The sequence below is a fragment of the Aspergillus wentii genome, assembly GCF_001890725.1.
Source record: "Aspergillus wentii DTO 134E9 unplaced genomic scaffold ASPWEscaffold_1, whole genome shotgun sequence".
NCBI lineage: Eukaryota > Fungi > Ascomycota > Eurotiomycetes > Eurotiales > Aspergillaceae > Aspergillus > Aspergillus wentii.
Window position 1 is genome coordinate 303,281 of NW_024467832.1, and position 17,420 is coordinate 320,700.

General features: G+C 48.4%; 5 protein-coding genes across 5 annotated transcripts; 3 read left to right on the forward strand and 2 right to left on the reverse strand.

The window, feature by feature from the left end:
* Positions 1 to 17: 17 nt before the first annotated feature.
* Positions 18 to 747, forward strand: ASPWEDRAFT_33442 (uncharacterized protein). The gene is made up of 2 exons (XM_040833790.1): positions 18 to 251; positions 307 to 747. Exons 1-2 carry the CDS (start codon positions 229 to 231, stop codon positions 584 to 586), a joined length of 303 nt encoding a protein of 100 aa, XP_040693785.1. The 5' UTR covers positions 18 to 228; the 3' UTR covers positions 587 to 747.
* Positions 748 to 1,449: 702 nt separating this feature from the next.
* ASPWEDRAFT_730388 (uncharacterized protein) lies at positions 1,450 to 2,243 on the reverse strand (the record flags this gene model as incomplete). The annotated part of the gene is made up of 2 exons (XM_040839270.1): positions 1,778 to 2,243; positions 1,450 to 1,722 (listed from the first exon to the last, which is right to left on the reverse strand). The coding sequence occupies exons 1-2, from the start codon at positions 2,126 to 2,128 to the stop codon at positions 1,450 to 1,452; spliced, it is 624 nt and encodes a 207-aa protein (XP_040693786.1). The 5' UTR covers positions 2,129 to 2,243.
* Positions 2,244 to 4,676: 2,433 nt separating this feature from the next.
* On the reverse strand, positions 4,677 to 12,828 carry ASPWEDRAFT_730400 (type I polyketide synthase). Its single transcript, XM_040839271.1, has 6 exons — positions 12,439 to 12,828; positions 12,296 to 12,382; positions 12,186 to 12,243; positions 6,078 to 12,139; positions 5,704 to 6,015; positions 4,677 to 5,651 (listed from the first exon to the last, which is right to left on the reverse strand). Exons 1-6 carry the CDS (start codon positions 12,637 to 12,639, stop codon positions 4,800 to 4,802), a joined length of 7,572 nt encoding a protein of 2,523 aa, XP_040693787.1. The 5' UTR covers positions 12,640 to 12,828; the 3' UTR covers positions 4,677 to 4,799.
* A 327-nt stretch (positions 12,829 to 13,155) lies between these two features.
* Positions 13,156 to 13,716, forward strand: ASPWEDRAFT_166199 (PaaI family thioesterase; the record flags this gene model as incomplete). Its single annotated transcript, XM_040829952.1, has 1 exon — positions 13,156 to 13,716. One exon carries the CDS (start codon positions 13,156 to 13,158, stop codon positions 13,714 to 13,716), a length of 561 nt encoding a protein of 186 aa, XP_040693788.1.
* Positions 13,717 to 16,272: 2,556 nt separating this feature from the next.
* ASPWEDRAFT_192296 (uncharacterized protein) lies at positions 16,273 to 17,323 on the forward strand. The gene has a single exon (XM_040832249.1). The coding sequence runs from the start codon at positions 16,419 to 16,421 to the stop codon at positions 16,980 to 16,982; it is 564 nt and encodes a 187-aa protein (XP_040693789.1). The 5' UTR covers positions 16,273 to 16,418; the 3' UTR covers positions 16,983 to 17,323.
* Positions 17,324 to 17,420: the final 97 nt, after the last annotated feature.

Here is a 17,420-nt window from a genome sequence, read left to right on the forward strand (position 1 = left end):
CACAGCAAGGCAGGACCCACCCAAATACTGACGATCCTCAGCTTCAGTCGCTCAACAAAGATCATTTTAGCCTGATCTCGGCGTGGCTGAAGAGAGCTGAAAACCTCAGCTGAAATCTCAGCTGAACTCCTCCCCCATCTATAAATTGCCCTTGCTCCCCCTCCATCCACATTTTCCATCCACAAAAATATACCAAACCTCCAGAAATACCAAGCCCATATTTTCAAGATGCCTGTCGAAACAGTCCAAGAGTACGTCTTAGAAACGCCATATTTTCTATCCAAACTTACTAATACCCCCTTCCAGCCCCGGACAGGTCTTCGAAGCCATCGACTCCGGCAACAAAACCATCGTTCACTACTGGGCTCCTTGGATGGGACCGGAATCGCCATTTATGCCCATTTTCTGGGAGGCAAATGAGGACCGTGGAGAAGAGATTAACTTTTTGGTTGTCGACTCTGGTTTTGTTCACCCGCAGCATAGCCCGGATGAAATGCCCTTGACGGTCCTTTATAACGGAGGCGAGGAGGTGGATACTGCTCCGCTCGATCCGGATGAGATTCAAGGGCTTATCGAAAGGGCATAGAGGAATTGGGATGACAGTGCATGAGACACATGATTGTTGTATTTAATTTATGTCAAACAAAGTGTGAATTCAAGCATAGATATATAAGCTTAACCATTACCATAGTGGCCAACATGGGATTTGATAGGCCAGTCTACAGCATACATTTCTTGCCTTTCTGCGGAACCAAAGCAATCCCAGTAAACGCACAGCTCACCCTGAAACACTCTGTGCTTTCCCCTTGAGTTCAGATTGCATCGATATATACTCCCTCCTAGATCAGCCACATAGGCAAACTGACCGGCTACGCATAATCCGCAAACCCTCTCGACCGGCCATGTACAGCTTCCCAGCAGTATCGTCGACGAGCACTTGCTTTGGGATATGTATCTCTCCCTGGGGCACGATGACTTGTATATCACTGCCGTTCAGCTTACAGAACATGATGCTCCCGTCTTCCAGTCCCGGTATGCCCATGTTCGGCCAGTAAAGGTGGTTACTGACGTGCGAAAAGGCGATCCCATCTGGGAATGGCTGGCTGGTGACAATGGTTATTGATGCTGCTCTAAGTCCTGATAACACATTGACTTGGGATATCACTTTGTCTGAATTTAACTGGGAAGTTTTCTCAACTATAAGCCTCATTTAGACTCCCAAACTGATACTGGCATTGTGAGCCTCCTAATGTATTTAGGTAGCTTAGCATTCCCATAAGCAGATAGGCCTAAAGACTGAATAGATCATATAGTGTGTTCCCTCGGTGTCTCCAGGCTCGTAACTGTCAGTAGATAATACTGCTCGGCCAATAAAGCGCCAGGCACATATTCCACTATATATGTGTATTTTATGGCCCATTATGAATGATAGACATAAATCGTTCCAGATTAGAGCTTGCCATTGTTTTGCCTCTTCTGCTTCTCCTGCCAAATCCCCAGAGTCCGATTTGACTCCGCCGAGCGCCGCAACAGAGAGGCATGCAAATCTGCCCAAACACCCCCTTCTTCTAGCAGATTCGCCTTCTTCCCCGTGTGGTGGTTAAAGAAAACAGCCACCATCTGGAAGCCGGCCACCATCTCTTTGGTCTGCGCAGACCAAAGCTCATTTTCAAAGAATATCCGATCTGGGCGGACCTCCACAAGGCGTACCCCGGTTATGAGCTACACGTCGGTCAGCATCGGTCAAGGACTAAGTGGCATTACGAGGCCAACTCACCAGATCAGGATACTTCACTACCCGCTTCATACTCAGCACAAGTCTGTTGGACATGATACCGATTCCGCGCGCCTTCATAAAGTCTGGAAACCGATCCTTTAGCTGTTCCTCGAAAGACTCGAGTAATCGAAGGAAGCATTTGGCATTGATGTGCGGATATGTCTGGGTCATAACGTGTCCAAACGGATCTTGGTCTTCTGCCCAGGCTATGGGGTGCTCTGCCAGGGTGGGGTATTCCAGGCCTTGTTCGAGCATTTTCGATATCGTCTCATCGCGGCGCTGGGCCCAGGGCCCGTTGCTAGCTGGGTGTTGGTAGGAAGAAGCTTCCAGGGCGGACTTGAAGGGTCGCATTTTAAGAGAATTGAATTGATTGATGGAAGTACTGTGAGAATGAAAAAAGATTTCTGTTCTCGGGTCTCATTTATGTGTCTATATAGGTGTGGATTCGCCATCTTGCCCATCCTAGCCTCCCTTGTGTCACTCGATGTGAGGCAGGCGAAGCACAGCATATACAGGCAGGAATGCAGTCCTTACATCGATCTTTTCGATCCCGAACTGAAATCTGGAATTTGCATCCTGCTTGTAGTCTCTGTCCCTTTATATATAGTTCATCTGGTGAACAACTTGATATTTCGATGAGGTGAGTGGAAATGGTATGATTAAGAGGTATGTAGATACTATAGTTCAAGTATATAAATGCAGAAATATGTTGGGCAAATCGTTTTTTAGAATTGAAGGAGTCCCGGTTACACCTGACATAACTGATAGCCTGGCAGTCAAAACTATATATCAGAAGCATTTTGGACAAATTCTCCCCCAGGAAAATCCCTCTCGACAAATATACAAATCCGAAAAGTCTCCACAAAAGACGACAGGAAACTCTGCTCCTTTTCCTGATGATATTGCCCCCCGGGGATCGGCAGTACAGCTCTAGTAGCCTCTTCTGCCCTGGAAAATGGAATCTTCGGAAATAGATGATGAATGACGTGGAAGTCAATCAAGTCGTGGAAGAAATGGCGGCCGATGAAGCCTGTCATGCAGTCAACGGTGGAGAGAGCGCATTTGATGTATGTCCATTCAGAGCCTCCGTAGTGGGGGAGTACAGGATGAGTGTGGTGGAGATAGGTGATTGCAACTGGATATGACAGATGTCAGTTAGTCGTCTGACAGGCAGTGCGCATTCCTATTACATGACACATACCAATCTAGTGATTCACCCACATATAAGGCATGAGGTAATACAGCATGACGTTTCCTATCCCGATCTTAGAGCTGCTGCAGACCAATAAGTACCCCATCATCGCCACTCCAACATCAGACACAACAGCATCAGGCCTACACATACGCTATTGTACTACCCATATCACACCAGGCTTTTTCTCGGGCCCCCCTCTATGATCCTCACCTCGAAGGTTGGTTGGCACTTAAAGAGACAAAATAGTATGTGGTGGTGCCCTTGCTGCTATAGTTGGACAGTATGTTATGATAGGCAATTCAACCCTAATTTAGAAAGACACTCATAATTAGATTCGAGGAAGTGCAATAAGAGTAGAGCATCCAAGTGTTAGATGACGCAAGTGAGGATAGAAGCTATCCCTTGGGAGGCAAAAAAAGAGGACTCGGGGTTACCATTGGCTCAGAAAATGGCAGGAGCATATATTGTTGATTGGAAGATTTCTCCGTAGAAGAATGTTTCTGGTGACGTAGGAGAACGCAAGGTAGTAGTTAGTCACTGTCACACAGTAATGCAGTAATACCGAATATTATATAGCCAGACGTTGCACTGAAAATAAATCGATATTTAGTCTCTGAGATAAAAGCAGGTGAAAGGCTGATGAGCCGTTTTGCTACAAGTTATACCACTGACTGCTCCTCATACTGCATATTCCTAGATGGGCAACATAATCTGTTCATGATAAATGAGATGTCTGGTTGGCTATCTACAATTTATTAATCATGACACGGAATAGGATACATGGAGGCAGTAGAGATGAAAGGCAATAACATAACTACAACCTACTATGCCTCTACAGTCCACATACATTTCTCTCTCTTTCCGTCTCTCTATATATCTATATATCAACCATGAAGGGAGCCCTCCACCTCAACTTCATGCCCACAATACCTCCCCTCCCCTGGAAAAGCGCCCTCCTCTCCTCAAATCGCTCTTCACCAGTCCATTCTCAGCCAAAGATCGCCGCAGACTAGCAACCACGTACGACTTTCTCACCGAAAGCATAAGCTATTTCAAACAGCAAGAAATGCGGCCTAAGACAATCGGATATAGTCTCCATGATAGCCCTGTCGGCCTTCTCGCTTGGATATTTGAGAAACTACACGATATAATCGACAACATCCCTGTATGGACAGACGATGATATTCTAACCTAGGTATGTATATATTTCTTCTCACGCGCTGGCCTGGCTGCGTCGACGCGAATATACTACGAATCAACGCATCCAGTGTGGACGTCTGAAAAGGCGTTTCCGAGAGGGATTTCATTATTGGGCGCATTATCAATGCCCGTCGATTCGCGGGTTAAGATTGGCGTTACACATTTTCCGAGAGAGATTATTAGTATCCCGGATTCTTGGAACCGGGCTTGGGGGGGATGTTGTTCGGCAGACGGAGATGGAGAGTGGTGGGCATTTTGCTGCTTGGGAAGTGCCGGATCTGCTTTGTAAGGATTTGAAGGAGCTTTTTTAGCATATTAAGAGGCATTTCTCAAAGTTCAACTCGTAGTAGATGGCTTGATGGAAGTGAATCTAGGCCGCGGGCGATCCTTTAGTGCTATTAGATAGATCTTTATCTTTCTGGCAAGGGTCCTCTAGGTGTTTCAACTATATGGGATTTAATATATGCAGTGGAATAATTAATATCATGGCCAGTGTGGGTTTTTTATCTTACTCAACTATATTTTAGGCAAAGGAAGACAATGAAACCATGTCACAGCCCTTCACAAGAGCCTTGCTAAGATATCACCAGCTCATTCATCCCTGTCCTGATTACACCCTCTTACCACTTAAACCTGAAATTCCCTCACAGCCTTCAATACCAGATCTTGGACAGAGCATCCGGTCAAAATCTGATCTGTTGTGAAGCTGCAACGCAATTCTTTGCGGAACCAATTTCGGAACTCAATTGCCACGAGCGAGTCACCGCCATGAGCAGCGATATTGTTCCCAAAATCAATATCCTCGCTGACAACACCAAGGATGCTTACTATCTGCTTTGAAATTGCCTCAGAAGTGACAGAGACAAGCTCATCCTGCGATCGGCAACTGGCAAGCGCCTGGGGAAGGTTTTTGGCCCCTGTTGTAGGAGGCGAAGTGCTGCTTGAATCCTCACTGGATTCACCCAAAGAATCGTTGATCCGTGGCCGAAGATGGGAGTAGCGAGGATCTAAGGCCTTGTATACTGACCCAGTCCAGCTGGATGGTGGTGCCCATCCAATAGCCGTTTGGCTCTCGTCGATACTATTCAAAGGCGTCGAGATGGCATAGCCGATCAAGGCATAGAATGCTTCAAGTGGAATGCCTCCGAGACCCATTCTTTCGAAATGGGCCATTGCTTCCGGCTTCTCATGGAGCGAGCCCGCACCTTGTACTGTACCCAGATCGAGGGAACGAGTGGGTAGTCCCTGGCTGGTCCTCCAGCGAGCAAAGGCGTCTTGGAAGGTGGATGCCGCAGCATAATTGGCCTGACCGGGACTACCAAGAAGGCCAACGTAGGAGGAGAGCAGGACGAAAAAGTCGAGGGTCGTTTGTTGCTGTTGGAAGGCTTCGTGAATGTTGTAGGTCCCGGCCAGTTTGGGACGAAGGGCATGACAAAAGTCCTCTACGGACATATTGTCGAAGCTGGAATCCTGGAGCAGCTGTCAGTGGGGTTTCCCTTTCCAAGGTGCCGAAACACTTCACCTTCAGAACAAGTCCAGCGTGGAGGATGCCCCGAATAGGAGGCAGTTCGATATTGCATTTGGCCAGAGCAGCCGCGACTTGACGGCGATCGTCCACGTCACATTGAAGGGCGTGAAGGCACACTCCGATTTCTGCCATTTCTTCAACCAAAGCTCGGGTTGCTGGCTTCTGGGAACCGGAAGGCGATAGAATCACAAGTGACCTGGCGCCACAATGAACCAAAAACGTGCAGAGAGCGCGCCCCAGGCCGCCTTGGCCACCGATAATCAGGTAGCTAGCATCTGGACGAAGCTTGGCTGGTCGAGGATGGGGAGGAGTGACCTAGGATTATATATTATTAGCTGCCGTCGTGACTGAGTGTGAGGAGGGAAAGATCAACATACCTTGACCTGAGCAGCCGGAGAGTGAGACACCACCAACTTGCCAACGTGTTCACCCTTTTGCATGATACGGAAAGCATCTTCGATTTTAGATATGTCAAATATCGTTTGAGGTGAGGGAGGTCTGGCAACTCCTGTCCGGAACAGATGGTCCACGCGAGAGAATACATCGGCAGCGATGTCAGGCTTCTCCCGCACGAGCTGGACGAGGTCCAAGGCCGTGAACGTCGTGGATCGAGAGAAAATGCCAAGATCCATTCGAGAGTTGGCTAAAATGTCATTTTTTCCAATCTCGACAAACCGCCCAAAGGGGGCCAACAGGTTGATTGAATCCTGGAGGAACGACCCGGCGAGGGCGTTCAACACCACGTCTACACCAAACCCACTCGTCATATCCCCGATCCCCTTCACGAAACCGTTCGAGCGGCTCGAGAAGATGTGAGAGGGAGAAAGACCATATTTTTCAACAAGCAATTGCTTCTTTTGCTCTGATCCCACCGTTGTGAATACTTTTGCGCCGATATTCAAGGCCAGTGTGACGGCTGCTTGGCCCACACCTCCAGCACCGGAGTGAATGAGGACTGTCTCACCAGCATTCAGTCGGGCAATATTCACCAGGGCATGATAGGCCGTGCTGTATACCACCGGGATAGATGCTGCATCCTCAAACGAGAACCCAGGAGGAATGCACCTCGTCAAGGACCCTTTGGCACGGACGCGGCTTGCATACCGTGGAACATGCCAGGTGTAGACTCGGTCTCCTTGAGAGAAGTCGTTCTGAAGCTGTGAACCAACCGCGAGAACGATGCCGCTACATTCAGCCACCAGCTCATCTGGCATTTGACCTAGTGAGACCATGATGTCTCTGAAGTTTACCCCAGAGGCTCTGACTTCAATCTCCACTTCATCCAGGCCCAGCGGTTGCTGCGTTAACATTATGTTGTCTGTAAAGTGCAAGTCCTGGAGGGTCCCAACATCACCGATGGCGAGACACAAGGGCCTTTTTGCTTGATAGAAATTTTCCAGTCGATGCTCCAGTTGGTCCACTCTGATGGTCTGCGAGCGAACGTACTGGGTCGGGCCGTCATCAGTGACAATCCGAGGGACGAGCCACTTCCCATCGCGTTGGGTCCATTCATGATCTCTTGTCGCGGAGCCTGGCTGTCGCCGTTGAAGGAAATCAAAGACAGACGTCGCCAGCCTGTTGGCACAGAATCTGCTGGAAGGGTCCAGATCGAGCGTCGTGAGCTGCACATGAGCATTCTCTCGTCGCAGGACCCGAGCCAGTCCAAGAACAAGGGCCGACCTGGGATTCTCACATCTCTCAGTAGCACCGCAGGTAACCCAGATAATCTCTCTGGCTCGCTTGCACATACTTTTAAGGGCCGCAAATGAGTCATTGTCCAGGTTGGCCAGGATGGATGGCCCGTCTAGCTCACCCAGAAAAACGCAGACGCGACCATCAAAATCGGCGTTGCCCAGGAAAACAATGTTTTCTCGGTCACTGCCAAAGAGAGCCATCAGGTCCTCCGCCACGTAAAAGCCAATGGCTTGGTTCCCTGCTTGTCCCCAAAGCTGCTCTTTGGAGAGGACGAGCTGGACCGGACGATCGTCACTTGCCTGTTTGGTGGAGGTCGAGGAAGCGCTCGATACAATCAAGCTGTCCGTCTGCTCCTCCGGTATCTCATATGAGTGCATGGCAGCATCAACACCGGAAAAGTCGGTTCTTTGCAGGACATCATGCCATTCATTCACTGTCAGAAGAGGGTTATCCTTGTTTCGCTCCATAGACCCGAGCCACCATCCGGGCAGAGTCCCCAAAAAAAAAGACCGGTGAACTGTTGGCCTCGTACTCTCCAGGAGAAGCAACTTGCCCCCCGGCTTGAGCAGGCTGCGGACGTGCTTTGCAGTGCTGTCGATATAGGTCGTGGCATGCAACACATTGGCTGCTATCACCAGATCGTAACTGCCAGGCTCAAACCCTTGATTGCGAGGGTGATCCTCAATATTGAGTTTGTCGAAGCTCATTCGGTCAATCCAAGAGGCAAATTTGTCTTTCGCATTGGGAAAAAAGCCGCTAGAGACATCAGTAAAGCAATAGTGCTCGAAAAGAGAGCCTCCCGGGACACTCAGTGCCTGCAGGATAGGGAGTGTTGTCCCTCCAGTCCCAGCACCAATCTCGAGGATCCTCAGCGAAGGCGACTTGCGGCCGAGAACTGTGGCATATTCCGCAGCCTGGATGGCACATCGCTGCATGCTCTCGTCATCACGGTACAGTCGAGACAGCAGATCCTCGTTGAGCATCAGCGACAGTGGATCATCATCGCCTTTGAGAATGGATGCCAAATTCTGACCAATTCGACAGACAATCTCTCCTTCGCTGCCAGATGCCTTGACATCATCCAGAATCTTTCGAGAAGCACACTCCTCGACTTCAGTGTATAAAGCCGCTTGGTTTTGTATCCAAGCGAAGTACTGGCGCTGGGAGGAAGTCATTCTGTGGATATCGTTGTTGTCGATGCTTTCGGTGGCAGCCTTGGCATAGTAACGACAGGCGTGGGCTAGCTTTGAAAGCCGGTGAGTTACAGAAGCATTGGTCAGATTTGCATTACAGAGGAATTGGATATCGTGGGCCGTAAAGAAATCGGGGTCAATTGTCAAGGCTGTTTTCTGGCAGGTCTTGACCTGATCAAAGTCATGTTCTCGCTTTGATGGGATGCCGCGGACGGGGGTCGCCTCCATTTGCTTCACCGACAAGATGCAACCGAGACCTTCCAGGTGCGCTTCAATATCAGCCTTGAATCGATCTCCACTAGCTTCCTGGACTTGTGAAGATATGTTGAGGCTCCTATGCGCCAGGGTCTGCCCGGGTACGCATAAGGAGGCTTCCTGGATATGTGTCGGCATCGCAGCGCGCTGGATCCCCCGCAAGGAACGTATCGCAGGGAATATAGTTTGAAGACAGGTGTCAATTGTTGCCGGATGCATGCTGCTCCTGTACCCTTCTCCAACGTCTTCTGGGTCATCGATGGTTGCACTGCAATAGCCACCTTGTGCCGTCACAGCAGCCAGCCTCTGAAATGGTCCGGTGTAGTCAATCCCATGGTGTTTCAATTGGTGATAGAGATGATCCACCCGAATCTCATTCATTCTTTTGTTCGGATGGAATTCGTGGTCAGAGATTGTCTCCGTGGGCACAACTGACATGAATCCACGGCAATGCTCGACAACTTCCGCCCCATCTGGATATGAGTATATAACAAACTCATGCCGTCGTGCTAAGTCTCTGCCTGCTTGTTCTGTGCCTGGCCGTAGCACAAACATTATTTCAATTGGCGGCCCTGACTCCGGGATGCTCAGTGAACGGGCAATAGAAACATTGCTCAGCTGAATTGAACAAACGTTTTGCTCATACTGCCCTCGTGCATGCGTGTGATACCAAATTCCAGCTTCAAACGCCATGGAAAGGAACCCCGCAGCCGGGAAAATAACCTCATCATTAATCTTGTGCCCAGAAAGCCAAGGAGCGGTGGAAACACCGATGTAGTTCCTCCACCTGGGTTCCAGTGCGCTGGACTCCACGCTGAGGACCCCCAAGAGCTCATGGGGTGGGTCGACACGGTGACGGTAGTTTCTGCTCAAGCGGCTTCCATGCCAGAAGGAGGTGGAATGATCAAACGGATAGGGAGGGAGATCGGATAAACATCGGCGAGGTCGAGCAGCTTCAGCATTGCCGAAGTTAACCAGGTTAATGTCAATGTCATACCCGTGTTTGAATAGATCAGCAGCAAGATCCAACATCGTGTGACGCGAGGATTTGTGACGCACAATCGTCGGGGCGTATCGGACCTGCTCACCCATCCGAGTCCCAAGGATTTGTTTGATGGGACCTTTCAACGCTGCATGGGGGCCAATTTCCACGAGAAAGCTGACAGCAGCAGATTGACTGTCTTTCGGAGCTTGAGTCAGACTTTCGACGGCCGCAGAAAAGAGGACAGGCGAGACCAGATTCTTCACCCAATAGTGAGCATCCAGTTCGGCCCCATCCAGCACCTTGGCCTTGACGCTGGAGTGAAACACCACGTCTGGATTCGAGCAAGGCTTTTGCAGCGACGAAAGCGCACTTCGGTAGTCTTCAGCAACACGAAGCATGTGGTGTGAATGATACGCAACATCAACTGGGAGTCGCCTAACAAAAATGCTTTCTTGTTCGAGGATCTTCTCCAACTGGATAATAGCCGCTTCGTCACCAGACACTGTCACAGACTGGGGACTGTTGACACAAGCCACGGTCAACAATCCAGCTGAATCAGACAGTCGACCGAAATATTGCTTCGCCGTTAGCACATCCAGACCGACAGCTATCATGGCACCTTTGATCGGATTGTTATTTTGTCTGGCTAGTTGCCCTACCGCGCACCCCCTAGCATATGCTATGAGCATAGCATCTCGAAATGACACGATTTTGCCAGCATAGGCGGCTGCAATCTCGCCACTCGAATGACCGGTCACAGCGGTTGGATATACATTCCAAGATGCCAGCATGTCAACAAGAGCTAGTTGAACAGCAGTAGAGGCGGCCTGTGCAATAACCGCGCTGCCTAGCCGACTCTCTGGCAGCGGCTTCATGAGTTCATCAATGAGCTTCCATTCCACTCCCAGCTCAGAGAGGTACTGGTCTGCTCGCCATATCGATTCTCGGAAAGCCGAATTAGTTTCTAGGAGATCTCTACCCATAGTTTCCCATTGTGCGCCTTGTCCAGTGAATATAAAGCTCAACTTGGGAGACCTCTTCCCCGCATGATAAAAGGACCACGTCTCGGGGCGATGCTGTTCTAGAGCCGAAGCCGAGTCCGCGACAATCGCAGCCCTCCAGGGGAAGAGCGGTCGACGAGTGTAAAGAGTATGGGCCAGATCTTCGAGAAAGTCATGGTCTTGGCCATTGCAGCTGTTCTGCTGGAGGTACTCTTGGAATTGGACTGCCATCAGTCGAGCGGACTCGCTTGATCTCGCCGAGAGAATGTATATGTTGGGGTTTGGTTTTTGGAAACCATTCCTCCCGTTGGTATGTTGTTCCGGCCTATCAAAATCTTGCAATCGATCGAGAACTATGTGTACGTTGGTTCCACCGAACCCAAAGCTGTTGAGAGAAACCTGACTAGATCCAGATCCTAGCTCTGAGAGTCTTTGCCACCTATTTGCAATTTCGATATTCCATTCTTTCCAAGATATATCCGCGTTTGCTTTCTGTAGGTTGATGGTAGGAGGAATGCAGTCTTTTTCAATTACCAAGGCAGCTTTGATGATGGCGGCAAGCCCGCTTGCGTTCTCCAGGTGGCCAATATTTGTTTTGACCGAGCCCAGCAAAACGGGGCTTAGTCTACCTTGAGCTGCCCCCAAGACAGATCCGATGGCTTTTGTCTCTGTGAGATCACCCAATGCTGTCCCAGAACCGTGCGTTTCGATATATCCTGTCTTGGCGGGGCTCAGTGCAGCAGCATGGTATGCTGCACGAATCAAGCTCTCTTGGGCGTCACCACTGGGGACAGTGATACCGGGAGTCCGTCCATCTTGATTGATGGCGGAGCTTCGGATCACCGCATGGATAGGGTCGCCGTCTTTCAGGGCAGCCGCAAGAGACTTGAGCATGACGCAGCACACGCCTTCGCCTCGGCCATACCCATCTGCACGTTGGTCAAAGGCCTTGGTCCGTCCATCGGCTGCATAGAACCGGAGGAAACTGGGCCCGATCATGGTGGCCGGATCCAGAATCAAATTGGAAGCCCCTACAAGGGATTGGGAAGATACCCCGTTCCGAATGCTTTCACAGGCCAAATGGAGAGCAACCATGCCTCCACTACAGCCTGTATCGAGGGTGACGGAGGCACCATTCAAGTCAAAGAAGTAGGCCAGTCGGTTGGCAAACATGGCCTCTCCGTTGCCTGTTTGGTGATAAAAGGGGAGATTTTCAGGATCCCGCAGCAACATCTTCTCATAGTCCCGATTGTAAAGGGCGACATACGAGGATGTGCTGGTTCCGCGGAGCTTGTCGAGACTAAGACCGGCTTGGAGAGTTAGAATGAGGCTTTTGACCTTGGGGGGTGATGCTACCATTTTCAACGGCTTCATAAGCAACTTCAAGAAGTAATCGCAGTTGTGGATCCATTGCCTTTGCAATTAGCCCTGGTGATATGCCACGGGGTCTACACAAATAAAGATACCTGTGCTTCGGCCGGATTGACATTGAAAAAGTTCGCATCGTATCTGGAAATATCTCCGGTCAGGAAATGGCCGCCTCGGCTATGAAACTATATATCAAGTCAGCTCGTCTTATACGATATGTGGACTGTATGGATATCCGCACCGTTCCGCTGGTCTTGCTGTCTGGGTTGTAGAAGGCATCCTGGTTGAACCGCGAGTCAGGAACCTTGGTCCAGGCACTCTCGCCCCTGGACAAGAGATCCCAGAATTTCGAAAGATTCGTGGCACTCCCAGGAAGGCGACAGCCCATGCCTATGATTGCAATACTTTCTTGTCTCCCTTTCGTGTCCGGTGGGGATTGCATTGTTTCTGGTTTTGGTGATTCTCCGATGAGTATTTCTGAGCGTTCTTTTAATATGAATGGGATAAAAGCGTGGTGTAGATAAGTCGACTCTGTCCAACCAGACACATTATGAAGCCTTTTATATCGCACCGAAGGCTGTCATCATCTGACTGTCCAGACCTTACGGTGTAGACCGTGGATTGTTGCTCAGCAGGTATGCCATACAAAGCAGACCATGTAAGTTGCTCCTTTCAAGGTCTATACTGTGAACTTCCAGCAGCACCTGAACTATCTGTGAGGGACAGCTAGCCTTAGCCTTGTTGCACATGGAATGTTCTTAGCAAGGCTATCAATTACGTTTCCAACAACAAGAGATATCCTCATGGTTCCACAGATTGGAGGCAAAACACAGCAGGAATTCCATCCCTGTATCAAGGCCAACACCTATAAGTACTATCCAGGATTTGGCGTCTTTTTGGAAACCACTCTTTCACACGATCAATCAAGTTATACACACCAAGAGTACAGACGATCACGATGGACTTCCAGAATGAAATCGAGAAAAAACTTCAAACCCATCCCCTGGTCAGCAGGCTCCGCACAAATCCGTCCTTTCAGGAGTCTCGCTACTATATCCACGTCCCTGCTGCCCTGCGTCCTCATATGTTTACTACTGGTAGCCTCCTGTTCAGGGACAAAGTTCCTGTCCCACCACTGGCCTTCTTCAGCAAAGGTGGCACATCATTCTTCAATATTCTCTACATCGGGCCTGATCTCTGCGGATATCCGGGAATGGCTCACGGCGGTCTGTTAGCGACAATCATGGATGAGGGGCTGTTAGGTTGTGCCAGCGCCGCCCTTCCAGCTCAGGTTGGGGTGACGATACAGCTGCAGATCGAGTATTTGAAACCGGCACCTACTGATTCGTTCTATGTACTTAAAGCAAGAACAGTCAAATTGGAGGGGAAAACTGTGTCGGTGGAGGGGAGCATTCACACATTGGAGGATGGTCAGCCTGAGGAGGGTGAAGCCGTTGCTGAGGCTTATGGAGAGTACCTCCAACCACCATCTACTCGGAACCTGTATCCTCCGTGTTGAGATGGACTCGCTCGACGCATTACCAGTGTCTAAATACGTGAAGTAGTTGGGTTACAGAACAGATATGTGGCGAAGGACTCAATTAATAATACATTTTTCTCAATGGTCTAGTCAAATACATTCCACATTCTCGGCTAGAAAAGTATCTACTGCCACATAAAATCTCAAACTTCTTATTGATCTTGAGAGGTGACATTTTCCTTCCAACAATTACACTGCAGACTCGAACATTTTCCCTTGCTTCTTACACCTATAGGATGTGGGGTAAGCAGTAGTATGCATATTGATGCACAAGGTGTGAAGTCTTCAGAATACCTCTCCTATGCAAGGGAAAAGTAAAGCGCACATTACGTCAGGGAGAGCTATAGTATATCCGTTCTCTATTATACTCCTCATAGAAGGCATTCATGCAGTTACAGGTTACAGGGCCCAGGTGTGTGGCACATTCATTATGCAGAAAAACTAGGAGTCCTCGCTCTCACGGTAGCACCATATTGTCAGTGTGTCATCCATGTTTAATGTACCTTTTGTTAGCGACCGCGTTATCTACAAACACCATAATATATCCAGCAGCAGGTGAATCCTCGCATTTTCAAGACTATATGAATATAATCATACATAACCAGTCGTATCATATATCTTGTGCAGTAATCTATGGTCAAGTTGCCCTAATGATGTAACAACACCTATTGCGTCGTGGATCTAGGATCCTTCGACGAATACTCCTTGCAGAAAATTCCCATGCTGTCAAACTATTCACGAAGCCTCGTGCAACTACATTGGTAATAGCGCATATTCCATCTTATTTTTCCAGCCCCCCCCCCTCACATCCTTCAAGAGGTAGAACCATTAGTATCCACTTGGATTGAGTGACATGACATGTTGTGGTCCATGAAATTTTTTCCTTGTGACAACAATCCGGTTTTATGTATGTACTGTGAACAGTTATATGCATGCATGGATTTTTCAAGTATGTTTTGACCATTCAGGTGGAGTTCGAAGATTGTCAGACATGTGATTATTTAAGGAGCAAGAAAGATGAAAGTATGCTTCCCAGTTCAATAGAACATTAACATCAACTCCTATCTAACCTATCATATCCACTTCAAATATCAGTTCTATCCCGTCTTTCTGCTGATCCTGAATCATTCCGATTATGGGGATGTACCCAAGGGAGGAAATGGGAAGATTTGGAGAGGGGCTACCGCTTCTTGGACATATTATGCTAGTACCTATCGTAGGACATTTATCATGGTAAGTTGAGATTTTATTTATCGTGCTTTGTCACTTGAAGAAGGTGCTAATATGTTGTAAGATAGCATGACGGGACTGGGAGATAAAGACAAGCATCTTCTTGCAATATGCAGCTTGCTTCCACCGGCCCATATTTCCAGAGCGCTCCGAAGCAAACTTCAAGGTTGACTTGCCTCCACCTTATCGTTGTCAACCCGATATCTTGTCTGGTCGTTGAAGATAGGCTCCCACCCTGCCACTGATTCAGTAAATCCCTTCTCCAGATTCTAGCCATTCGAGAAATGTAGTCTTTTTTCTCGCAAACAACCAGTCGTCCGTCGACCAATCAGCATCTGCTATCTTCGACTAGCGACCTCGGATTTCCTAGAAATATAGGCTGCATATCACCGCCGACTGTCGTTGGGATTCCCTTCGCACTTTCCTGCGAAAATTTACTTGGTCTTGCAACTCGACTAAGTCCTGTATTTCGATCTGATTCTCGCTCTCTATAATCGCACCAATCTTTAGTCAAGCCTTTGGTGAACCCTTTTACGTCCCAAAGCAATGGCCAAGCTTGCGTAGGTGGTGGCCAGGACATAATACGCCAGGACGCCCCTTTCCCAACATGATAGCGCCTGGATTTGTCTTCCCTCGCGGTTCGTGCGCTGGCTGATCTTTTTCTTGCTCTGGATCCATCGTTTAGTCGGGACCTTTTTGTTGGTCATGATCGTCTATTTGGTCGGGTGTTTGCCAATAAACTTTAGAATCCTCCATCACATTTGTTTTATAGCCATTCCGCTGATATGTGGTGGTATATTCTGTTCTACTGCACATCCATATCAGTACTGGGTTCCCCAATAAGGACACCTCCGTCTGCTACGGCTGGCATCCTGTTAGTAAACTGGTTTTGATGGGGGTTGTCATCGTAGGATGGCATCGCGGCCTTCCTGTTGCTATTGACCATGCGGTTATGCTACCTGGTGAGGCGGAGGAGGAGGCAGCTTATTACCATTAATCAATCATTAAGGTTTCGTATTAACGAACCACAACCCTTGTACCAATTAAAATTTATCTACAGCAAAATATGCGTTTGTGTTGATTTAAACTTTAAGAATGATCGGCTAGATCTGGCCAGCCCAGTGTATTGTTCTAGACTGGAATATATGCCTTGAATATGTTTGGTGGAATTTATACAGCAGAGTATGATGAAGTCAGGCCAGGAAAATCAAATCCGAATGCAGGGAGGAAAACTAGCTGGTTAAGTTAGATTGGCAGTTTAGTGAACCACTGTTCATGGATGTTTTCATCGTGACATGCATAATCATCTAAGGCATTTTGATTTTTCAGAGCTATTGCCAAGGGTATATAAACCTGTTACAGTACGTTAGATACGGATTTCTTCACTCTTTATACCCTGAGATAGTCGGCATAGCTTATAAAAAATTCATATATCCTTTGCCTCTCTCACAATGCAGATATTCTACTATTTATCCAAGTTATTGCTTTGGTCAACAATAACCTCTTTTGCAGCCGCCAATCCAGTGGCCTCTGCAAATAACAACATCGAATCCATCTCTAAAAGAGACATCTGCAAAAACCTCGACCCAAGCGGCTTCTTCTCCAAATCAATCTGCGTCAAAGTCACCATCAACAACGCTGGCTGCTCCGTCTCAGTCAAATACTCCCTTCCTCCGCCTAGTGACAATTTTGTCTTCACCGCTTCACAGTCCACCTTCTACGCTGTCACCGGCACCACCATCTCTCTAGATGCGTCTCCGTTGCCGGGCCACAAACCGCCAGTCTGGACGGGTACTTCTTCGTCCTCGAATCCTACAACGTTGAAACTACCGGTACTCCAGAGATCGGTCACGGCTGGTGTTACATGTGACCCTATCCCGCCACCAACTTGTGTGCCTGATGGTGATCCTTGCACTGTTGGCACTACTGCAAACTGCTGTGGACGGGCTTGTTGCTTGTTGGGTCAGCCTGTTGGGAAATGTTTTGATTTCCAAAATGGAGGTACATGTCCATAGGATGATATTTTTAGGGGATGTACTGGTCAATTTGGCTAGGCTGTTGCTATTATGGTGTCTGTGTGTTTATTTTCTTTTTTTCTTTTATATTGTACTTGAATGTGTTCTATGAGTATGTATCCTTCGTCTTAGTTATCTATAAGCTAGGGTAACCGCTAGGCTCTGTACTAAAGCCTTAGGATTAACTGTAGGCAGTAGTATAGGGTTATTAAGTCTCTAATAGGTATAAAGTGATATATTTATAACAGCTCTTCTCCCCTAATATGGTCCTTAATTATATTAATATAAGGTAGACCCAGGATAGCTTAGTTAGAATAAAAGAATTAACTCTCTCTAATCCTCCTTAAAGCATCCCTCTAGGAAGGGTGACTGAATGGCTTCTGTTTTAATGGCCTCCATGCGTAGCCCTGCTAGCTGACAACTCCCTGGCGGGTCTGG